The sequence below is a fragment of the Buteo buteo genome, chromosome 7 (genome assembly GCF_964188355.1).
Source record: "Buteo buteo chromosome 7, bButBut1.hap1.1, whole genome shotgun sequence".
NCBI lineage: Eukaryota > Metazoa > Chordata > Aves > Accipitriformes > Accipitridae > Buteo > Buteo buteo.
In genome coordinates, this window is record NC_134177.1 from 27,554,555 (window position 1) to 27,577,909 (window position 23,355).

The 23,355-nt window shown below is 39.5% G+C and overlaps 1 protein-coding gene across 3 annotated transcripts in view; it reads left to right on the plus strand.

Annotated features, from left to right (window-relative positions):
* The window catches only part of LOC142032815 (glypican-5-like), a 416,769-nt gene that overhangs the window by 86,146 nt on the left and 307,268 nt on the right, over positions 1 to 23,355 (plus strand). For all 3 annotated transcript variants that reach the window (XM_075031958.1, XM_075031959.1, XM_075031960.1), the window contains exon 2: positions 755 to 1,449. In XM_075031958.1, coding sequence (XP_074888059.1) covers positions 755 to 1,449 — 695 coding nt within the window. The remainder of the gene's footprint in view (positions 1 to 754; positions 1,450 to 23,355) is intronic.

Here is a 23,355-nt window from a genome sequence, read left to right on the forward strand (position 1 = left end):
AATATTTGCCTTCTACAATTTGAAATGTGTTAACCATGGCACTCCTTAATTTTTTTTTTTTTTTTTTTTTTATCCACTCAAAAAGGATATAGTTAAAGGAGATAATGTTTTCCTGACTTTATTATTTCATTTTGATTTTGGCTCATAGCAGACTTGATGTTGTCCTGCCCAACCGCTCTGGCTGGTGTCCAGACCTAGCTGATGTTAACAGGGAAAGAATTTATTCACATAGCATCTTTCCTTCATCCTTGAGTTATACTTTGCAAGAGGTGCCTCTCAGCCACCCACTCACAGCACTGTGAAACAAAAGCTTCAACTTCTGTTTGTGTTCAGTTATCTCACAAGTTTTCATTGAGCTAGAGGGATGTTTTGGAAATGTATCTAGTTGAACTGCCTAAATGCAGTGTCAGTTACAAAAGCATCTTGCAGAGACCTTGGCTGTCCTCACTGGAGTCTGTGTGAGTCCTTCACTGACCTCTATAGTTTGGGACAGCGTCTAGCTAGTGAGAATACAGTCATCTTTTTTAAAGAAAATATTTGTGTATTATGTGTTGTCTTTATTATGCACATGTAAGATTTAGGTGTCTTTTTAATCATATTGCTGATGAAAGCTGTATTAACTATTAGTGTATTCATATTGCAGATTTCATGTAACTATTGATGTTCCTGTTCAGGACAATATTAGTCCTGTGATTAAGATGTCAGGTGCTTGCTATTAACCTCTAGTTTTTTCTCTCCCCTGCACCCTTTTTAGAGGCCTTTGAGTCTTCGCTTCGCTTCGCTGAAAACCGCACAAGTTCCCTGTTTGAGACAGCTTACAGACCTATGGCAAAAGAAGCAGCAGAGCCTGTTAAAGAACTTTTTACAGACATCTCTCTCTACATTCTGGGTGCAGAAACTACAGTGGAAAGTGCAGTATTACGGTTCTTTGACAGTCTCTTTCCTCTGGTGTATAGTCGGCTAATAAACCCAGGAATTACAGATTTATCAGAGGACTATACAGAGTGCCTACGGCTTACAAGGCAAGACATAAATCCTTTTGGGCGCTATTCGAAAAACATGGTTACAGAGCTGTCAAAATCTCTTTGGGCAAGTAGGATGCTCAGCCAGGCCCTCAGTCTGGGCATTGAAGTGATAAATACTACTGAACATGCAGCTCTTACGAAGGAATGTAGCAAAGCTCTAGTGAAGATGCAGTACTGCCCGCATTGCCAGGGCCTGACGCTAATCAGACCCTGTGTCGGATATTGTCTAAATGTAATGAGGGGCTGTTTGGCCAGTGTGTCAGAACTGGATGCACAATGGAGGGAGTATATCTCCACACTGGAATATCTGACTAATGAAATGGCTGCCTCACACGATCTGGAAATTGCACTGATGGGAATCCGGAACTCCATCAACGAAGCCATCCTGCATGCACAGTTGAATGGACCACAGCTCTCTGCTACAGTAAGTGTTCTCTAATTATTTGCTACTCCCATTTACCACTTCAATTATTTGATGAATAAACATTTAAACACAAGTTGGTGTTGTCTTTGCATCAGTTTTTAGTCTTCAACTAGATCTTTGTTTAGTGGTCTGTGAAAACATTACAGATGATTATGATGGGGTTCAGTAGACTCTGCTTTGAAATGAAAGGGTTGGGGGGAAGTTTTTTCCTTGAGAAGCAATGCTGTAAAGCAGATAGCTCTTGCTTCTCTGCAGAATTTTCTAAACAAAAATTGGGGTATATTATACTTGATGTCAACAGTGTATTTTCATACTCTACAACATCTGATCCTTTAACTCTAGGAGCGGTGTTTCCCTGGTGTGTGAGTATTTATAGTGTGTGGGAACATTCCACAGGAATTGGTATAAGGGGTTAGAAAAGTAGGTTTCTAAATAAAGCCAAAGAAATTAACTTTTATAATTTTACAGTCCCGTTGTTTTTTTGTTGACTGAGACATCAGGAAGGTGGTATGGCTCTATAATGAGGATACCTGTCATACAAAATTTGGAAAAAGAGCATTAAAAAAAAAAAATCAAACTTATTTGACATCATTTACGTAAGTAAAGGATAAAAATACACTTAAAGTGGATCCGTTTCTGTAAGTGGTAGGTTAAGGAGGAAAAAACTAAGATGGTAGAACTCTCTTATAGATAATAGCAGCATATGACTGGCAGGTGTTCTCTCAAGGTATTGAAGATTAGACCAGAAATTATTGAAATGACTAATGATGCAGAAATTCAACATGACTGTCAATGGAAAAAAAAATGAAGCAGTGTGACCTTAAGCAGGGTAAAGACTAATCTAAAAAATGCAGATAGATCTGCCTGTCTTGAAAGTAAAGGAATTCTTGCAGAGAACAAATGAGAAGGAAATGCACAGATCTAAAACTTTAATTCCGGTGCCGAACTCTGGTCACCATGTTATGTAAGAGAAAATAATACTTCAAAGAGTCTGCAGAAAGGAGCTATGGCAGAAGGTATTCTAAACTAAGGAAGTATTCTACTGGGAGAAAAATACCTGTATGTTTGTAACCTTCCAAGATACCTAATGTCACAGCTTTCCTCAGTTTAGAACAGCTGACAGAGCTAGAGACCTACAGTCAGTGTAATATGTAGATTATAAAAACCCCCAACCACTTCTAGTAATCTGATAAAATTTTCACTTGATATTTGTAGTTATCTCAGTTCATGTTGCCGCAGGTTCTCCTTTTCTTTTCATCAACAACACTTGTGTCTGCTAGTTTATCTGACATTCATGGTTAAACATGAAAAATTAGGAAAAAATTGTGCAGGTTCTTGGATAGCACACAGTAGGCATTGGAGCCTGCATGCATTGCAGAACAGCAGGTCTTCATCGTGCTAATGTCTAGTTGGTGGTGTCATAATGTATCCTATAAAGCAGTGTTAAACCTAGATCACATAAGGAGCAACATTCTTGCCTCTACTCTAATTTTCACTCAGATGTTATTTTTATGTGAGTCTAGAAGGGAAATGAAAACAAAAGTATGCTATTATATATATTAGTTTTATCTGACTATAGATAGATACCTCTTAAGTCATCCCACAGCTTCATTACTGATTAGAAAGAAGTAATGAGGAATAAAGTTAAGCTTTCTGACTACTAGCAGCAAAAATGGTCTGATGGGTATTTCCTGCAATATATGCAGCATGTTACAAAATGCTAAAACATAACTCTGCATTGCATTTGTTAGCCTTGTAATTAATATGTGGTAGCTTAGCTTTTTGGCAGGGTAAAATTCATAATCCAGGTGAATATCAGATAATTACAGGTGAACTCAATGAGTGTATTGCTTTTAGCTGATTTAGAAGTAGAATTTTTTCTTAAGTGTCTTTCAGACTGAGGATTTTCTTTAATGATTATTCAAATAATTTTATTTGGGCCTTTCTCAGTTCCCTAGCAGTAACTTTAAATGTTTTCCTTCTTCCATTCAGAATGAATTCAGAAAGTGCTGTTGTGTTTGAAACTACATTCATTCTTTTTTCCCCAAAGTTATCTTTGTTTTCTCTCACTAACGAAATCCCTGTGCACAGAAGAAGATTGTGTGTTGTTTTAGGGACTGCTCTGTAGGACAGCAGACTGTTTGAAGATAAAAACTATATGCCAGTGTTATTCTCAGTCTTCTAGCTTTTTCAGCTGTCACCAGGGTAAGATTATATTTTGAAGACAGAGCATGTTGCACTATTTGAGCAAGCATTAGTCTGACACTGATTTAGAACTTTACTGATTAGTTACAAAGGATAACCATTATTTAGAAAATTGAGCCTAATTAAGATGTATTTCCTTCTCCGAAGAAACAGAAAGGAATTCAGTCCTCACCTTCAGGATTTCTGGCTGTGAGATGGCTTCTTGGAATCTGGGGTCTCATTCTCTGCTACACTAAGGGCCCTTTTGGGCCATGCTGACGAGATTAGTACCCGGTGATTTACTGCTTGTTTTACTTAGGGGAATTTTTTTTTCCAAAAAGATGATACCTTCTTTTTTCCCTTCATAAAAATGTAGAGACCTTTTTCTGTTCATGCAGTATGGTTTTCAGCTTCTGCAAAACTGGTAATGTTTAACTTATATACAGTTTCCATTAAAAATGCTGTAATTGGTTTCATTCAATTATAAATAATCTATGAAAAACTTATTCAGGAAAGCAGAGCACTCTTAGTAATTTTCATTTATTCTGAGGCAGCCTTAATTAATGTACCTGCCCTTTTAGGAAACATTTTACATTTTTTAATAGACAATATGGCTAAAAATTAGAGTTCTTTTTTAGCTTGCTGCTTGCCTGGATGATAATGAATAATGGAAAGTTAGATTATGTTTTCTTTAAAACAGGGGGAAGGGGTGAAATAAACCAATAAAGCACTTAGGATACTTTGGTCAAATGAGGTGCAGTCAATTATTATAAATAATAAAAAAATCGTATTTGTATGAAGAGTGCATAACTTCAAGAGACTGGCCTCTGCTGATCTTGTCCATTATAGCCAAGAGGATTGCCTGAATTGCTGGGATAGCATGTGTGAAAAGTCACCTTTAAGATATTAGTAATCTCTTCTCAGATTCCTCCAGAATGTGCCATGCCATTTGTTCAATGATACTGGCTTGCATCCAGCTTACTTAACCTAATGCAGGCTAGCCACGGTCTGCAGCATCAGCAATCATAATCATTACTTTCTGGTTTGTCTGCTGGAATCTAATTGTCTTTCGCATTGGTAAAAGCTGTGACTGCTTCTTGGTGCCAGCTACAGAGACCAAGTTTGCTCACCCTTCCTTATAATTTTTGAGACTTTTCTGTTTGCTTTTTCTTTTTTTGTCTGTGTTTTAAAGCTGGTCTCATTTTTTATGTATTCAGTCTACCATATTGCTACCTTCCAAACTCTGTATTTGTGCATTGTTCCTGATTTTTTTTTATTTTATTTTTATTTTTTATTCAAAGTGGAAGTAAAATACCCTCAACTAAAATGCAAGGAGGAGGAGAGGCAGTTTTGAAATGCATGTGGCCACTGGCACTTCAGGGAAGTGTATCATCAGGTAGTGCAACAAATGCTGTCTGCGCCTGTACTCCCTGGAGTTGAGTCCTGGTAAGGTGGTGTTCCAGTTGCTTGTGTACAGCTAGCGAGGGCTTGGCTTGCAGCCCGCCTCCAGTGGGCCAAGGGTGATGCAGGGGACAGGTATTGGAAACAGAATAACATACGATAGGGAAGATTCCTGTCGGATCAGAAACGTTTAGACTCTGCCCAGGCCCACTAACTACAAATCTGCACCTCCCCTGATATGGAACGTATCCCAGTGCTGCAGCTTGGGCCATCAGTGGGGCTTGATCCTCTTGCTTGCAGAATAGCACTGCTCCTTCCTGGTCTGGATCTGAAAGGCACTGATGATCTGTGGGATGGGTTTCCTGCTGGACAGGCGGGAGCTCAAGAGTCAATGCCCTGCTCAGGTAGAGATTTCCTCTTAACTTTGCCACTTTATGGTTACACAGAGATTCATCTCTCCTCTGTCTGTGGAATAGAGAATGTTGCTTCCCTGTGGCAGAGAAGCGTTCTGAAGTCTAATAGCAAAAGGATAATTCTTTCACTTACTAGATTATCTAAGTGCGTAAGATGCACTTGCCCACGTTGGTAAGCTCTGTGATTCTGAGTCCCCTCTGGGCTTCTGGAAATGGTGATTTGTTACTTGTTCCACAAATGTGCGCAGCGCTGTATGGGTGGCTGGCAGGCATTGTGTGTATCAGTTGCAGTTGTTGGGTCACACTTCAGCAACAAGCTGTGTGAGGCTGCCGACACTGATACTGGGTGCTTTTCCCTATGCCTTAATTCAAAGGGTGGTGAGGCCACATGGAAATACCTCTTCAGAATAGAAAAATTCTGTGCTGCTTATGTTGCTGTGTATTAGGGGCTCCATTTGTCAAGGGCAAGGCAGAAGCAAGATTTTCAAAGAAGAAACTTTTTATGGTCTGAATTCCATTTCAGCTCAATAGAATTTGAACACATAATTACTTGTTCTGTTAAGCACTTTTCCCACGTATTGCTACAACTTCTATTCTGCATGTGGCTTCTTGCGAAACCTGTCTGCCCACCCATGTGGTGGAAAATGCAAAGTGATATGTGTTAGCAGAAATATTTGGAATGTGGGAAGGCACGTATTCCTCTGTGTTCTTGCTGCATGAAGTTCATAAGCACAAAGTACTTATCTTTATTACTAATGTTATAATGGCTGAAAAAGTATTAAATGAAGAGAATGTAAAAAACCCACAGACGTAATATTTTTAGAATGGCCAACTGTTATACAAGACAGAAGTCCAATGTATTGTGTTTCTTGATTATAGGAGTAATAAAAGCAAAGGCTAATAAAACGCTTGATAGGGATTATAAAACCTAAATATGATCAGAGATTAAGTATTGGGAGTAAGCAGAAAGATCTGTGCCTTGAGCTAATTAACTTCTTGGAGACAAGCTTACCAATTAATGTGACAAAAGTGATATAAAAAGGTGATAGAAGAATAAACTTTGGGAAGAGAAGCAGATAGAGGCAGGAGAAACAGAGGAAGGGAGGGATGTTTAAGATGCATGATGCTAGGCATTTCAGGAGTGTCAGGAAGAACAGAATTAGTGATTATGAGAGAAGAAAAATCTGATCAAAATCCCAGAGAAATCAATGACAGTCTTTCCACAAGTTGCAAAGACATCAATGAGAAGGATGGGTAATATTGAGAAGCAATCCACTAAATACTGATTGTGTTTTAAAGGGGATTGGTTTAAGTTTGTAATGAAAGAGAGTATCTGATACCTATTTTTGGCAGATCATTTGTGTGGTGTTTCTCAAAAATTTTGTGTTGCTTAGAAGAAATGCAAGGAAGGCGTGAGAAGGTGAAAGCTTGTAGCAGGGACTGTTGTCCTTGGTGATGAAGACAACAGACAAAAGAGTTAGGCTTTCCATGCCCGTCCAAACATTTCTGCTATAGTCATTTGTAATTACGGATGTCATTGGGAGTTGGGGAGGCAAATTACATAGAATTAAGAGCAAATTAGAACTTAGAGCAATTTAAAAAAAAAATCAACAGAAAATACTTATAGGTAGATGGTTCTTATTGTTGGCTGGTCTATCAATTTCCTCCCATCAGTGGTTTTAAAAATTTTATTCCTGTTGCCAAGCAGGTAGTCAGAAAATGCATGCTTATCACTCTCCACTGTCTTCTAAACTTGCTTCCCTGAAGCCATTTTTAAATGCATTTCTCTCATTGTTTATATTATGTCATCATTAATGTTTTGATTCTGAAATTGCTCTTGCTGACCACTACATGGTACTTAGCACTAAAGAAAGGGATTGCTTTGCAGATGAATTCAGGGAAGGCCTATAGGCATATCGTTATCTGAGGTATTTAACCTCTAGGTGGGTAAGATAGGGAATGCTGACAGAGTTGGAGAGAGCTGGGAGGCAACAAGGAGTCCAAGAAGAAGACAAAAGCACTGAAAGAATGTCTAGTATTTGGTTCTTGCAATATTCTTATGAAATAGCTGTATGCTGGTGTCATATCTTGAAAAACAAATGGAGGGAGCTCGTGTGATTTGTTAGTAATATTCAACAAAAAGTCAGTGGTAGAGGTAGAACTAGAAATGAGGTTTGGTTTTTTGTGGTTTGGTTTGGTTTTTTTTTTCCCCAATTCTTAGTACAGTACTCCAACAGCACCTCATTTTTGGGGTAGAGGGTAGAGTTTTAGTGTCCTTTACAGGCACATATGATGCAGCTCTGCACATATTCTTAGCCAACAGGAAGTTGCAAAGATTTGTTTAACATTGCATTTAACTGGAACAAATAATCCCTGCTAAGAAGCAGCATATAATACCTTTGGTACTGAATAAGTAAATTATATAGATACTTGCTAGGTTCAATTTAAGGATGGAAAGGTGCATCAGCTTGTGAAAGGACGTACTTGGTGTATCCTGAAATACCTGCATTACTGTGGTGGGCTTGAGCCAGAACTTATGGGGGTGGCCTTTGGAGAAAAAAAAAAACACAAAGAAATTAAAATCTTGCCATAAATTTTCAGCAGTGTATGGAAGGCTTACAGAAAATAATTTAGGTGGTCTGATATTATTAGGAATGAAGAAGAAAATGATCCTGAGAAATAAAAGACCTGAGACCTGTTAAAACAGTCACCTTTAGGAAAATAAAAGCTTAGAGAAAAGACTGCCAGACTTACAGCAGCAGGAGATGGATGCACGGTAACCTTACAAATTTGAAAAGGAAATGGCAGTACTATGAACAAAATAACTTTGTGTTGAGTGAGTTCACAGCAACAAAGAGTTTCTGCCAGCCAGTAATGAACTAGTTGATTAAAGACATTGAACAGTATCATAAAACACTCCTGGAGACTTTTGGAGAACACTCAGAGCTGAATTCAGGTGCTTCCTTCCCGCAAGTTTTCCAGTTCAAATGATCAACACCAGCTGTCAATAAGTAGAAGAACCATACTTAGCAGAGGTTAAAGCAGTATATTCAATTCCTTGTGGTTAGATTGTGGAAAATAACTGTAAAAACGTACAGGAAAAGCTATGTTTGTGCAATATTTGCACTAGAAAAGTTATTTAAAATGACATTTTTCTTTTTCTAAGTACTTAGCAGAAAACCTCCTCTGAAAACAGAAAATGGAAGAAATGCCTGACTATGGTGAGGTATCTGTAAATGATCTTGAAGGAGCCAGAATGGTTGCCCTGTTGAAGCTGTCTGATTTAGTAGTGCTTCTTGCAGATGTGATCTTTAATGACACAGTCACGTACATTGAAGGCATGAGCCAGTGTATTTTGTTCTCATGAACTAAAGTTACATGAATGTACATCAGGTTCAAATCCTTTGTGAATCCAGAGACAGAAGGAGATCTAGAAACCTGGTGAACTGCACTGAAGGCACACCTTGTAATGTAATGACCCATTTCTGTGCAAAAGGTAAAAGAATGGTTTTCGGAGTGGTGCAAGACATATAAAAATATGTCTACATTAAAAATTTGTTTTATTTCTATTGGGCTTTATACTCATTAAGAAACTGCTCTCATCTTATGGTCAGTCATGAATGAATTTTTAAAAATAAGCAGTGGAACTATGTATCTGGAATCAACTGAATTTCATGGAGTATAAGCATCTAATTTTTGTAGTCAGCTTTATAAGTCTTGCCATGTGCTATCTGCTTGATTTAAAAGCATTTTGACACTTGAGTACTGTAGAAGTATTTCTGGAAATAATCATCTAAATTGTTTAATGCATTTGCCTCATTCCAATCTGCTACAAAGAGTCCTCTGGAGAATTAGAGCTCATGTAGTCTCGAACAGCTCTTTGAGGGTATGTAAGGAGCTTTCTGGCCCATCTTGGTTAACGACAGTTGTCTTCCATGCAGATGTTTGATTCCAAAGAGTAGCCTGATTTCCTAGTGTTAAGGATTATCTCATCTGTAGTGAAGGAACTGCTTAAAATTTGGTATTTATGTCAATATGAAGTATGTTAAAATGAAATACATGTGTATCAAAAAATCTAAATTATTATCAGAGTAGGAATAAAAAACACTGTATAATTACAATTGAGTTGGTTCTGACAAATAGTTACTGGGTATTATCCAGCTGTCATGTCATTTGACTAAACACATAGCTAAGAATTTGGTTTTACATAAATTGTATAGCCTTAAGTTTGCTTTTTCAGAAGTGATCATTCATTTGGATGTATGTGTCTTTTCATGCCCAAAGGCATTCCACCGCAAGTCACATCTTACCTCCCAACGGACTGCTGACTTGCTGATAGTGCTTAACCACACTATTAACAAGTCATTAATCTGTAGTTGGATAAAAAGCTCTTTTCTGCCTGCAGGAGCAGTATTCATGTTCTACTTTCCATTCCTTGAATCTTGTATTTTGTGTAAACACATAACCTGAAAGTTTTATGTTAAACATTCATATCAATGCAATTAATGGATGTAGCTTTTTACCAGCTTTTGATCTGAGACCGGCTCTGATTGTGATTAATTACTGTGATTAAGATTTTGGGAATGATAGTGATTTGGGGCTGCTGCCTTCTGACAAAGGCTTGTGTCTCTGAGAGGGATCATGGCAACATTCTTTTTCTTTTTTCCATTTACAATCAAGATACACTTGTTTGGCCTAGTCTTATTACCAAAGTGTTTGTGGAAAATGTGTCAGGTACTTGTGTGTGTTTGTGGTCCGGGAAATGCTGTTAAGCTAGTATATAGGTGAGTTTTCAGGAGATTTTGCATGCATGTTGGTTCAAAACAGATTAAATTCTGCATGATTCTGGTGTTTCTTCTAAGTTGCACAGGCATATGCTCATGTATGGTGTATGGCCAGTATGTTAGCGAAATGTAGAGAGTGAGGATAGCAGGTTAAATATAAAGCCAAGAAATAGTAACCTGCTGTCAGAGCAAGAGGCCTAAACAGTGTAGTAAAAAAATTCATTATTTATTATTCACTTTGCATTATGACTATCATCTTCATTTAGGGAAAATAATTAAAAGAAGCAATAGATTTCCGAAAAGTACATTTTATTATTTCATTGTTGTTTTCTTGAACAAAAACAATGACACACTATTGATATTAATTCTAAATACAGGCTTAAAAGTGCATGGTTGCTGAAGCAAGTGTCCTTGGCCACTCCAGGAGCATTAAGCCTGCCTCTCTGATGTTAAGTGCTACAAAGACTAACACAAGCATACGCAGGCGCATGTGCACACATTAACATACACAGCCCACTGCTTTTCTTCACTCCTTCAAATGCAGCTGCATCTTTTTTAGGGTGTGGATAATCAACTGCATTCTAAAAGGCTAGTTTGTTTAGCATCTATTTTTATTTAGTAAGAATGAGCTTATTAGTTCTACTATTGATTTGAATTTAGTTTTTCTCAGAGGGCTAGGTATCTGCGTAATATAACTATTTTTTTTCCCAAAGCAGCTGCTTTGCTTCATTTTGTTTGCCAAACTGAGGCTGTGAAATTTTTCAGCACCTATTGGTTCCTGGAGAATTAGTTCCTGGGAACTCTACAGTCAAGTGTAGTTTTATTAAAGTAACAATGAAAAGTAAAATCCAAAGTTGTAACTTTGGTTACATATATGGTCATATATATATATATGGTTACATATATGGTCAGAATGATGCTCATTTTCACACCAAAGTTGAAAATACTAAAGAGTGTACCTGAAGTCATAATGTCTGTGTCCTGTTTGGCTTTATCTTGATGCTGTATGAAGAGGAGGGTGTGCCCATGTGGGTCTGATGGCAGGGTATGAGCTACAGAATAGAAGTCCTGTCAAAGTAATAATCATAAACCTGCCCAGATAGCACAGTCATAATTTCACAGAGACAGTGTTGTCACTGAGCATTCTCTATCTTACTTGGAATATGACTCTGGTGTCAGCACTTCACCATTATTACAGCTGAAAGATGAAGGACGTCAATATGGTAAGAGTCCAGGATTTTGCTTGAAGCACAACACTGAGCAAGACAATCAATGGTTGGGATAATATTTATGGAAACAATGATACTCAAGATGACATGATATGCTTAGTGTTTCAACAAGAGTTGGGTACACTTTATTCATTGTTTCTACTTCTTTTTTCTATTCCGTGCACCTATTGTAAGCCTCCCTAGATAGTGTAAGTCATCTATTGAAATTGAGTGTTATTTTCTATTACAAAATCAATTTAAACTACAAAACAGATATTAGATGTGCAGGTTTTTTTATGAACCTGACTTTCTGTATCGTGGTTTATTAAATATGATGGATTTTGTAGCTGCGGTGCTTTGGAATTTTGTTACTTCTGTTTGTTGTGGTTAAATTTTGATCTTATAAATTAACAAGGCATCTAACAATGAAGTTAGAGTGTTGCTGGGTTGGGATCCATTCCCTGGTAAAAAATGCAGCTCTAGCGTATTGGCAGCTAGACTGCTTGTTATTCATTGTAAGGCATCTAGCTATGGGAGTGTTAGACGTTTGACAGCATTGAATAGATTCCAGTCAGCCATACAAACTACCTCCAGTGAAGTGGAAAGGACCATAAAATTGTTTTAGCAACAGCTAATTCTCTTGAGTCTTTTAAGGCTTTTTTCCTTTTTTTTCTTTAACTGTTTAGTTGCCAGTAGATTATTTGCCAATTTAAACAGTAAATATTCCCAGATTGATTTCTTTTTTTGATATTACTTATGAAAGCTTTTCACTGATTTTGCATTTAGCATAGTTTAGATTTTGAAAAAAAACCAAAAACCCAAACCAAAACACCCAAAGTGTATATTTAACAATGGTACCTTTCTTTGAATATAAAAACTGAACTATAAAGAAACTTAGAGCATTTGGTTCTTAAAAGTGATTTTTCTATAAATAACTTCCAGTCCTATTTTTATCAACAAAGTATTTGGGTGCTAGTCTGTTAACTTGTAGTTATTTTGCTTCATGTCCCTGCTCATCTTGTAGCTGTTGAAATGCCACACAAGCTTAGTGCTGCAGGGTTCTTTTACAAGCAGCCTGGGGACTTAACTTGCCTTTTTGATCTCCAGCTAAACCTGTGTGTTAATTGTTCCATCTTTCTTTCCTTTGAGTAATTCTTTTTTTTCTCCTGAATAGCTTAGACTGTGGATTCAGTGTGTGAACATAAAAATGTGTCCTCACTTGTCAAATGTTTCATAATGTAAAAGCTGGTTGCCTCATAACATGCCATATAAAAAGCCATGAACACAAAGTGTTTGAATAGTTTGGGAAACACAGTGTCAGTAGCTTTGGAGGAAGCCTGAACAATTCTGGCTCTTGGAGTGCAAGGGGAAGATGGAGAAGGAGGAGATCCTCAGCTGTTAGAGCTTCATTGAAGGGACTTAAAGAACCAGGAACCTGGGTAAAAGAGGTTCAGTTTTACAATTTGGGGGCAAAGCTTCATTCTGCTGACAGTAGATGGGCAAATGAGATTAGAGTGAAAAGCAAGTTGGTTCTCTTGTCACCCTCTGCCCCCAAAGAGGCTGCTCTTTAACTTTTGTTAATTGTAATGAAGCTTTCCTTATTTTTTATTCTTCTAGTCTGTCTACACAAAATTTTTACTTCACAGACTTTTTCTCTAGTCTTCCTATGTGTATGTGAACCAGAGAAGTCAACACAGTCTATGTAAGGAGAAATGGAATGGTAAATCCTAGTTACTGAACTTGTTGTACCTGCATTTAGAGAAGACCTGCCTTTTCATTTAGATACTTCAGGCCTAGGGAGAAAGATGTGGGCTTTCTAAGGCTGCACTGCTCATACGCAGCAGCCAAATGCTTCCTGCAGCCATAGGACCAAGCTGAGCAAGTAAGCATCTTCCCCTAAGTAATCCCTTTTCTCTTAAGGGGACTCTGCCCAGAGCAAAATTTGGCATTTGTGTAGAAAGACAGATGCACAAATTTTGTTGTCCGTGACTTCAAGCAATGGCTTAGCTACCTCAAGTGTTGGTTTATATACATCACTAACTGGAGATACCATAAAATATCTGGTTTCTCAAGTTGGGATGGGGCCTGAGCATTTTGAGTTGTGTATTTCATCTGAGCTACTAGCAGTCACTGGAACAACTTCCAAGGCTTATTTTTTACAATGGTAAGAGCTTCTGTTCTCCCTACCTGAAGCATATATTGGTGGCTCCAGTCTGTTTCTTTGCAAACCTGCTCTGTTCTACACCATCCCCTATAGCTGTTTTCTGGAAGACCAAATAGTTTCAATCCTCTCTAATCAAATTGTTTGTTGCTCTTATTGCAGACTTGCAGCTCCTGTGCTTGTGAACCATGGCAACATTTGAATCACTATTTTCCCAGGGGTGGGCCTAGTTGCTGCTGTGTTCCCTAGAGGGCATTTACTATTGGAAATACTAATAAGGAGTGGAGGATATGGGAAACAGAAGAAAATATAATAATTCTTAAGATTTATTTATCAATTATTCAAGTCTCTACTTTGTTCTGTGTAGTCAGAGTGGACTCGGGACTGCAGTTTGAAAGATGAGCACAGGGCCCTTTTGTTTTGGACTGGCAGGAGGCAATAGGAAGATATGATGTACAGGAAGATGATTTGAGGAGCAGAAGTCTGTCTGGCTAGTGAAGAGAAAATTGGGGTATTTCTGTCCATCGTTGTGCCCTTACTGAAAGATACATGTTTGTTCACGTGATGCTGCAGTAGAAGCATATATTTGGAAGGCCCAGTGGTTCTTTCTAGGGAGACATCTGTGCTTTCTGTCTTGGGTATTCTTTCTGATTTAGTCAATACATTTTGTTAAAAACTCCACTTAATAAGATGGCTTATTTTGAATCACTGCTGTTACTTCAATATATGGAGTTTACCCTTGGTTCTCATTTTATGCTAAATACGCATTTTAAATTCTAAATAAACATTTTAATTACAAGGTTTTTTCCCCCTTTTTTCTAATAAGCAAATGTGGTTCTAATAAGCCTTCTGTGGAGGTAAAAGGAAATAATCTTTTTGTATCTCTGTATGAACCCTTGCTGTCACACTTTATATGACACTAGACTAGGAACTTGAAGAACTTGATGGATTCTTATTTTCTGATTATTCTGTACCAAAAGTTGGAACTCATCTGCTAACAGCAGAATCGACAACAAACACTTCCAAACAGGTCACAGTGAAGCAAAACAGAGAAGGATGTTTGTGGTGGGTTGAGCTTGGCCAGCTGCCCACTGGGGTGTTCTCCAACCCCCTCCTCAACAGGACGGGGGAGAAAATAAGGTAGAAAAGCTCATGGGTTGAGATAAAGACAGGAAGATCCTGTATCAATTACTGTCACGGGCAAAACTGACTTGACTTGGGGAAAACTAAGTTATTGCCAATCAAAATAGAGTTGGATGGTGGAAAAACGGACAAAAACTAAAAGGCTTCCACCCCCTGGGCCAATTTCGCTCCTTTGTTCCTGACTCCTTTACCCACCTCAGGGGCACTGCTGGCTCCTCTGAGGGGCTCAGCTCCCCCAGCTGCCCTGAGCTGGTTGGAACTGGCTGGCACAGGGCAACCCCAGCCTCTCCTCACAGAGACCCCACAGCCCCGCTGCCAGCTCCTGGGCATGGGCACCTGATGTGGACAGGAACAGAGGAGGAGAAATAGCTTAGACTTGAGGACCAACTCTTTTAGGGAATGGAAGATTCAAGTAAGCAGTTAAACAAGGTAAACTTTCAAAAACAGTAAGTTGTGTCTGAGCAAAGCCCTGACTTGTGACAGGAATTTCTCATTTATATTTCTGAATTGATGGGCATTGACAGAAGGAGAAAAGACGTACCAAGAACTGAAATAGTGATTTGAGGTAATGGAGAAAAATATGCTATTGCTAATTAAAGTAATGACTACAAAGAAATCTTCAAAGGAAAATAAAATAAAAGGCCTGCTGGTAAGGGGAAAACATCTCTTGGATCTAATTGCATTATTTTATAAAACAAAATTATCACAGTTAGAATGGGATAAGTGGTGGTTTGGTGAGAGTTTAATTTGTGCAGAAAGAAGGAAAAAGGGGAGTAGAAAGAGCTAACCAAAGAGGAAGAGATTTTGAAGAATGTGAAGTCAAAGGGAGGCAAAACAATGAGAAAGTTATGTAAGAAATTGAGACAAAAGATATGGAAAAGAGCTAGAAAAACAATTATGGGGAAAACCCCCCTTATTTGTAGAATCACAGAACTGGGATGTTTTTTAAGACAGAGTAAATGATTGTCATTTCTTACTGTAGGCAGGTATCAATAGATGGCATGGGCTGGCTGGTCTTCCAAGCCACTAAGCAATACAAGCTGGTTTCCCATGGGCTATTCTGAGACAAATAGATTTAATAAAATGGGAGTGCCATGAGTCTGGTCCAGAATCAGCGTGGCCATGTTTACAGGTCTTCTCAACCAGGCTTAGCAACTTGAATAGTGTCATATTGTCCTGGTTTCAGCTGGGATAGAGTTAACTGTCTTCCTAGTAGCTGGTACAGTGCTATGTTTTGAGTTCAGTATGCCAAGAATGTTGATAACACTGATGTTTTCAGTTGTTGCTAAGTAGTGTTTAGTCTAAAGTCAAGGATTTTTCAGCTTCTCATGCCCAGCCATTGAGAAAGCTGGAGGGGCACAAGAAGTTGGCACAGGACACAGCCAGGGCACCTGACCCAAAGTGGCCAACAGGGTATTGCATACCATGGGACGTCCCATCTAATATAGGAACTGGAGAGTGGGGGCGGGGAATCGCCACTCGGACTAGCTGGGTGTTGGTCGGCGGGTGGTGAGCAATTGCCCTGTGCATCATTTGTACATTCCAATCCTTTTATTACTACTGTTGTCATTTTATTAGTGTTATCATAATTAGTTTCTTCTTTTCTGTTCTATTAAACCGTTCTTGTCTCAACCCACGGGTTTTACTTCTTTTTCCAATTTTCTCCCCCATCCCACTGGGTGGGGGGGAGTGAATGAGTGGCTGTGTGGTGCTTAGTTGCTGGCTGGGGTTAAACCACAACGCATATAAACACAGCTGTGCTGTATCTGGATGAAAGCATGGATGAAACATGTAAGTCTACATGGTTCTGTACATGGCCATGCGAATTTACCAAAGCAGAGCAATACTCTATTTTTCCTTTGCTGAGGTTGTACTTCAGTCAGTGGTCTCCCTTAGGGCTGTGTGGCTGCAGTGCTAGTTTTTTCAGTAAGGATGAAAACAATTCCACATGATGGTTTGCCCATGATGCCCTGGGGTGTAGGGTGTCATGTCAGCTAACTGTCAGGGTGGACAGACTCCTCTGGAGAAGTCTTTCTTTTTGGTGATTATATTCCTGTTATTTGCCTTCTTTTTTCTTTTTTTTTTTTTTTTTTTTGTTTTTGTTAGTTTGGTGTGGTGGTGGTGATTTATCAACATCAGTATTATCTCCCTTCCTCCTAGACTGCACTGTTTGGATAACTCTACAGTTTCAAGCTGGTTTTAGCCATATTTTGTCCATGCTAGAGGAGACTCAGATGGACTAATCTGGCTGTGAATTCTCCTGAGCGGTTAGCCTAACCTTCTTAGCCTTGCAGTTACCTGCTGCTGATAGCTAGGGACGGGAGTGTGCGAATAACAGCATGCACCCTTTCATACCCACAGGGGCAGCAGATCTTCAGGGCTTTTGTTCAGTTTCTTTTGCCCCACTTGCATCTGCACTGCCTCTTCTCCCTTTAATTTGTTCAGAGTGTTTTACAAAAAACCACTTTGCCTTTTTTTTTTCCCCCCCCAGGGTAAGTGTTGCAATACTCTGTGAGCTTTAATAATTAATAATCTACACTTCTCCTATAGTCTAAGCTTGCTCAGGATATGCCCTCAATTCTGAGACTTCATCCTTGATCCAATTAAGTCAGCTTCTTACAGGAGCAGGTCAGGAAGCTGCTCCACTGATAGATTTTGAATTTCAGTATGAGCTTAATTCTTCATGATGATTATTTGAACTGATGTTTATCGTGATCTGAAAGTAAAAAAGAATGGCTTGTTCATCATAGTTAACTATGAAAATATATAATCAGTCCACAATTCCATTTTGAGAGACATTTAGTGACCCAGGATTTCCAACTCATAAGAAATGTAATACACTTTTAAAAGCCTTTTCATATTCCTCCCCACTGCATATGAACCCATGAAAATTTTTCATCACTGCTGCACAGTATATTTATGGGTTTTTTTGACATCAGAGTCTAAAGAAGTTGTATTAAAAACAAGAAGGAAGTCAGCAGCTACGTTTTTCAGAGCAGGTTAAGCCTAAGTCTCTTTCTGTTCATCTTTGAAACTTTAATCTTTTAGTATGGAAATTCATGACAGCACTATGAAGTGCTCAAAGAATGTGTACCTGCTCTGGGCCAGATTTTAGCGAGTATGTCTTCTGAGCTTAAGGACTGCAATGCCAATTCATGCCAGCTGAGGGTTTGGTCTATGCAGTTCATAGTCATGTGCTTTCAGCCCCTTGAACTATTATAACCAAATTGCAAGTGCCTGGATTAAGCATGAAGAAATAATATACACAGGGAGGTTTGTCTGGAAAAGAATCTGCTGACTTCCCAGCCCTGCTGATCCATTGTAGAAATGACTCTTTGTGTGTCACAAATCACAGCATCAGTGTCAGCTGAATGTTTGGATGTATATGCCAAACCTAACTCACTTATGTTCAGAAATAAACATGTATCCTGATCTCAATTTTGTCCCTTCAGCCTTTTGCAGAAATGGAAGCAAGCTGCTTTCTGCTTGGAGTTGTCTTAGTAGGTTTGTATTGTCAAAAGTTTCAGTGCATGGAAAACTAGCAACAGACTTAGGGAAGGTTGTGACATTTGAGCTTCTAAGTCAATGTTGTCTTGTGTATAAAATATGCTCCAGTTCAGTGTCTTCAGTGGGATCTGTGATGGACTAGCAGGACTGAAAATGGCAGACCTATTTTTTCAGTACAAAAAAAGTGTGATAGAGGTGGGTTTTTTTTTCCTGCTTTCTAGTTCTTGGATGCTTTGTCCTCATACAGTTCATGATGGATTGAAAGCTGGATGTTTTTCACAGCTAATACAGAATGTTTTGAGTGGAATCACATGATGCGGGAGCTGGAGGAGATCCCAAGAGGCTATCTAGTCTAGCGGAAGGATCAGCTATATTTTTTTTGTTGTATGTTACTTATCTAGTGGACTAGAATAGTACTTATAGAGAGCTGGTGCCAGATAACCAGGAAGCAGTTAATTTCTTTTGTATTTCTGTATACTCTTGTTATATCCACCTCTTCCAGTCCATCTAACTAACTTTGACAATCTGACTTAAAATAAATGACAAAGCCAGTAACATTACTCTAGTTTTTGCATTTATATAAACCATACTTACATAGTTAGGCTTCCACCTTTCATGCTTGTGGTCTGGTAGTTGACTTCATCTCTAAATAATAGTTTTCATTCTTACCTCTAGCTTATCAACTCTGTGGCACTTCTCTGAATTTTTGGGAACTGCATGATTTATTAACTGCTTAATACTACAGTGCAATTGTAATTTGGTTTACAACAGGCTAAAAAGAAATGGGTCTTTAACTGCAAGGTATGAAAGTTTTTGAGGTCTGAATGAGACTGATCTTTGGAATCATGGTGATATTGCAGGGGAAGTCTGAGGAGGTGGTGATGAAGGAGAGTAGCCTGTGTATTCTGCTGTTAAAGAACTGGAAAAATATGAGGGAAGAAAGAGTTTGTTTCATTGGCGAGAGGGGGTTGGTATTTTTTTTCCCCTGGGACTACTTCCCACTTACAGTCTGCTTTTCTAAATGCTTATCCTAGATCTACAGTGAAGTTGGTTTTAAAAGATAATAGCATTAATCAGAAATATGTGGTGGTTTATGCTACTGTGAAGTTGCACGGTTATGAACTATTACTGGATACTTCTTGGAAAGTCAGAAATCAAGCCATCAAATATTGGACAGGTCCCACCTTGACTTTCTCCCTAACTTTCCTTGTAGTAATTTTATGAGAAAAATGAGAGTTTATTTCTCTCTTTTTACCACAAACACCTTAAAATTGAAGACTATTCAAGTAGAATGATTGCTATTTGTTTTCCTTGATTTATCTGTAGGTTTCATTGCATCCTTAGAGTTATGTGGACATATTGAAAAGTATTAAAGACTAAGAGCTCCTCCAGCCTTTTGAGACTATGGAAAAATGGTGTTTCTGAAGCAGGAGACGCTTGCTGCATGCCCATGTTAGATCATTTACAGCTTCTAGTCTGATACATAGTAGGACTCTTGAATAACTTCTTTTATTTGTTGCCTGTGTGTACTTTCCAGTAGATTCAGTTGCAGATACCTGGTTGTTGGCATAAGATGTACAGAGTTTTAATGAGAGTCATACAGAATTTTCAGCTGGATATAATTGTGTTTTCCTTTATATTTGGTTGGGGAGCTCACCTGGCAATCTCAAGATTCAGAGATTAAGTTCCCCTTGAATTAATTACCAGCAAAGATAGTATGCTGGATCCTTTTTCCCCTTCCCTGTTTGAGTGTTAGGAGATAGCACTACTGTGATGTGCATATCGGAGCCAGAGAGTAAGAGCCAGCTCATGCTGTCGAGAAGTAAAAGCCCTCCACCTGCCTTTCCACTACTGGTTACTGCAGAAGAGCTATTTAAGGAACCACAAACAGTCCCTTGTAAGATCAGCACTCCACATCATCATCTTCATCTGAGTCTCATAACCCCCAGCCTCTTGGTAATATGCTAATAACATGTCCAATAGTTTGCTTCAGGAGGAAACCAAGGTCACACTACCCCTCCCACCAGGAGATACTGGATAAATTTTCCCTTTCCATCAATTCTAGTAGTACTCAAACTTTGGCATTATTATAGCTCTAGTCCAGAACAGTTTTGATCTCCCAGCATGGAAAAAAATCTATGTCTACACACTGATGTCAAAATCGCAACAAAATATTTTTCCTGGACTCGGGACTGCTTTACCTGGCAGCCTGGATGACACCAAAAGCCTTCAAAAGAGATGAATAATGCAAATCCCGAATACTCTGTGAATTGGGCACCAAACCTCCTATCAGAAACCCTGAAGGTGTAGCACTCACAAGGACCTAGGTGCAGCTATATAAGCTAGGGTAATATTTGTCTGCTAGAGTCACAAGACTCTCCTCTTTGTTTCTAATTTTTTCTCTCATTCCCTGTGAGTGGTCAAACTTCAGCAGAGAGAATTAAAGCTAAGCAGTTTAGTAAAACAATAGTTTTACAGTGACAGCGAATACAGAATTGTGTAGAAAGATAGTCTTGAGAATAAATGTCTAGTGAGACGTGAGGGAATACTAGTGTCAAAATCCTTTAAGATCACAGTCGCTTGTCCCGTGCGATACCTGGGAGGGGGTGATAAAAAATTGTGATCCAAGTAACAAAACCAGCCAACTAGCCAAAAAAAAAAGTTTTATTTTGCTTTTGTGTTTTTTGTAGTGGCTGGTTTACTTTGTGCACTAATGGGAGAGTAAGACTATAAATATTAGCTTGTCATTGTAAGGTCTGAGTGGTTCCAGTCTTCCCTGTGTACATTGTCTATTTGTAAAATGTTTTATGAAAGGTTAGGGAGAGAACAAGAAAGTCTGTGCCTCACTGGTTTGCTGCCAAAGACCTCATGACCACTTTTGCTTCATAGCAGCTGAATTTTCTTGAGTCAAGCCTTAAGACAGTAAATTCTTTTCCATTATTGTTCAATGTTTTTTTCCACACGTCTTAAATTAATTTCTGATGAAAAATTCTCCAAGGAAGTACATTTGCTTTAATAGCAGAAGGGAAACAAAGTTTTTAAAATTTGCTGGGATTGCATACTCTTCAAAGCTGTGCAGCCTTGCAGGATGAGTGGGATAGAGCCCAGTTCCTCTCTTCCACACCTGCCCTTGCAGATTGTCTCAGTGTGCCCACAGTAGCCAGCATGTCACCTCTTCAGCTGTGCTGTCCCACCCAGTCGTTGCTACCAGCTGGGAAAGGAAGGAAGGTGATGTGAGATGGCTTTCCCACAAAGTTCCTGAACTAAACAATTTATTCCTTTGTTTTTTGAAGGTGATGGTCTTTGAATATAAAAGTTTAGGGTCATTTGGGGGTCATTCCTCACCAACACATTGGTAATGGTTAGAAAAATAATCTCTGTTTTGGGGGATGATATGGAGGGTGTTTTTGTTTAGGCATTTGCTTCTGAAGTATTTTTCCAAGTACTCCCTTGTTTTCCTTGTTCTTTTGTCTTAGAGTTTTAGATTTTTAAAATATACAGAGAAAATGTATGTATTGAAAGCATAAACTATACAGTGCCATGTTACTTGGTACTATTTTCATTTACTTTTTCATCTACATATAATCTGTTCTTTCACAGATTGAATGGGAGAACCTCACTTTCACTTATCCCGGTGCTGCTTTGCTTGTCCCTTGCAGAGTTAAGGACCAAGAAAGTGAATATACTTTTATAGCTTCTTTTCAGTATAAAGTGCCTTCAATGTAAATGGCAAATGGGCCACTGTACTTTAGGTTAACCCCCACCCCTCACTGAGCTCAATCCTGAAAAATAAACAAAACTCTGGGAGAAGTTTGCTTGGCAGAAAGATTGAGCTAACATTATAGATATAAAAACACAGGGCTTAATTCTGCAAGAAACTGTGTGTTCTGACCCAAGTCCCATAAAGCACTTAAACACAGGCTTAATTTTAAAGCAAGTAGCAGATTGACTGTGTGATCGGTTGACCCTGGCTGGACGCCAGGTGCCCACCAAAGCTGTTCTATCACTCCCCCATCCTCAGCTGGACAGGGGAGAGAAATATATAAAAAGCTTGCGGGTTGAGATAAGGATAGGAGAGATCATTCACTAATTACCGTCACGGGCAAAACAGACTCAGCTTAGGGAAAATTAGCTCAATTTATTACAAATCAGCCAGAGTAAGGTAATGAGAAATAAAATGAAATCTCAGAACACCTTCCCACCACCCCTCCCTTCTTCCCGGGCACAACTTCACTCCCGGATTTCTCCACCAAGCCCCCCCAGCGGCACAAGGGGGACAGGGATGGGGTTTACGGTCATCACACGTTATTTTCTGCCGCTTCACCTCCTCAGGGCGAGGGCTCATCACACTCTTCCCCTGCTCCAGCGTGGGGTCCCACCCACGGGAGGCAGTCCTCCATGAACTTCTCCAACGTGGGCCATTCCCACGGGCTGCAGTTCTTCACAAACTGCTCCAGCATTGGTCCTTTCCACGGTGTGCAGTCCTTCAGGAGCACACTGCCTCAGTGTGGGTCCCCCACGGGGTCACAAGTCCTGCCAGAAAACCTGCTCCGTGGGCTCCTCTCTCCACAGATCCGCAGGTCCTGCCAGGAGCCTGCTCCAGCGCAGGATTCCCACAGGGTCACAGCCTCCTTTGGGAACCCACCTGCTCCGGCGTGGGGTCCTCCACAGGCTGCAAGTGGATATCTGCTCCACTGTGGACCTCCCTGGACTACAGGGGGACAGCCTGCCTCACCAGGGTCTTCACCACGGGCTGCAGGGGAATCTTCGCTCCGGCGCCTGGAGCATCTCCTCCCCCTCCTTCTTCACTGACCTTGGTGTCCGCAGGCTTGTTTCTCTCACATGTTCTCACTCCTCTCTCCGGCGACTGTTTCTCACTCTCCCAACTTTTTTCCTTCTTAAAAATGTTATCACAGAGGCGTTACCACTATCACTGATTGGCTCGGCCTTGGCCGGCAGCGGGTCCGTCTTAGAGCCGGCTGGTATGGGCTCGCTCTCTCTCGAACACAGGGGAAGCTTCCAGCAGCTTCTTACAGAAGCCACGCCTGTAACCCCCCCCACTACCAAAACCTTGCCACATAAAACCAATACAGACTGACACCTAG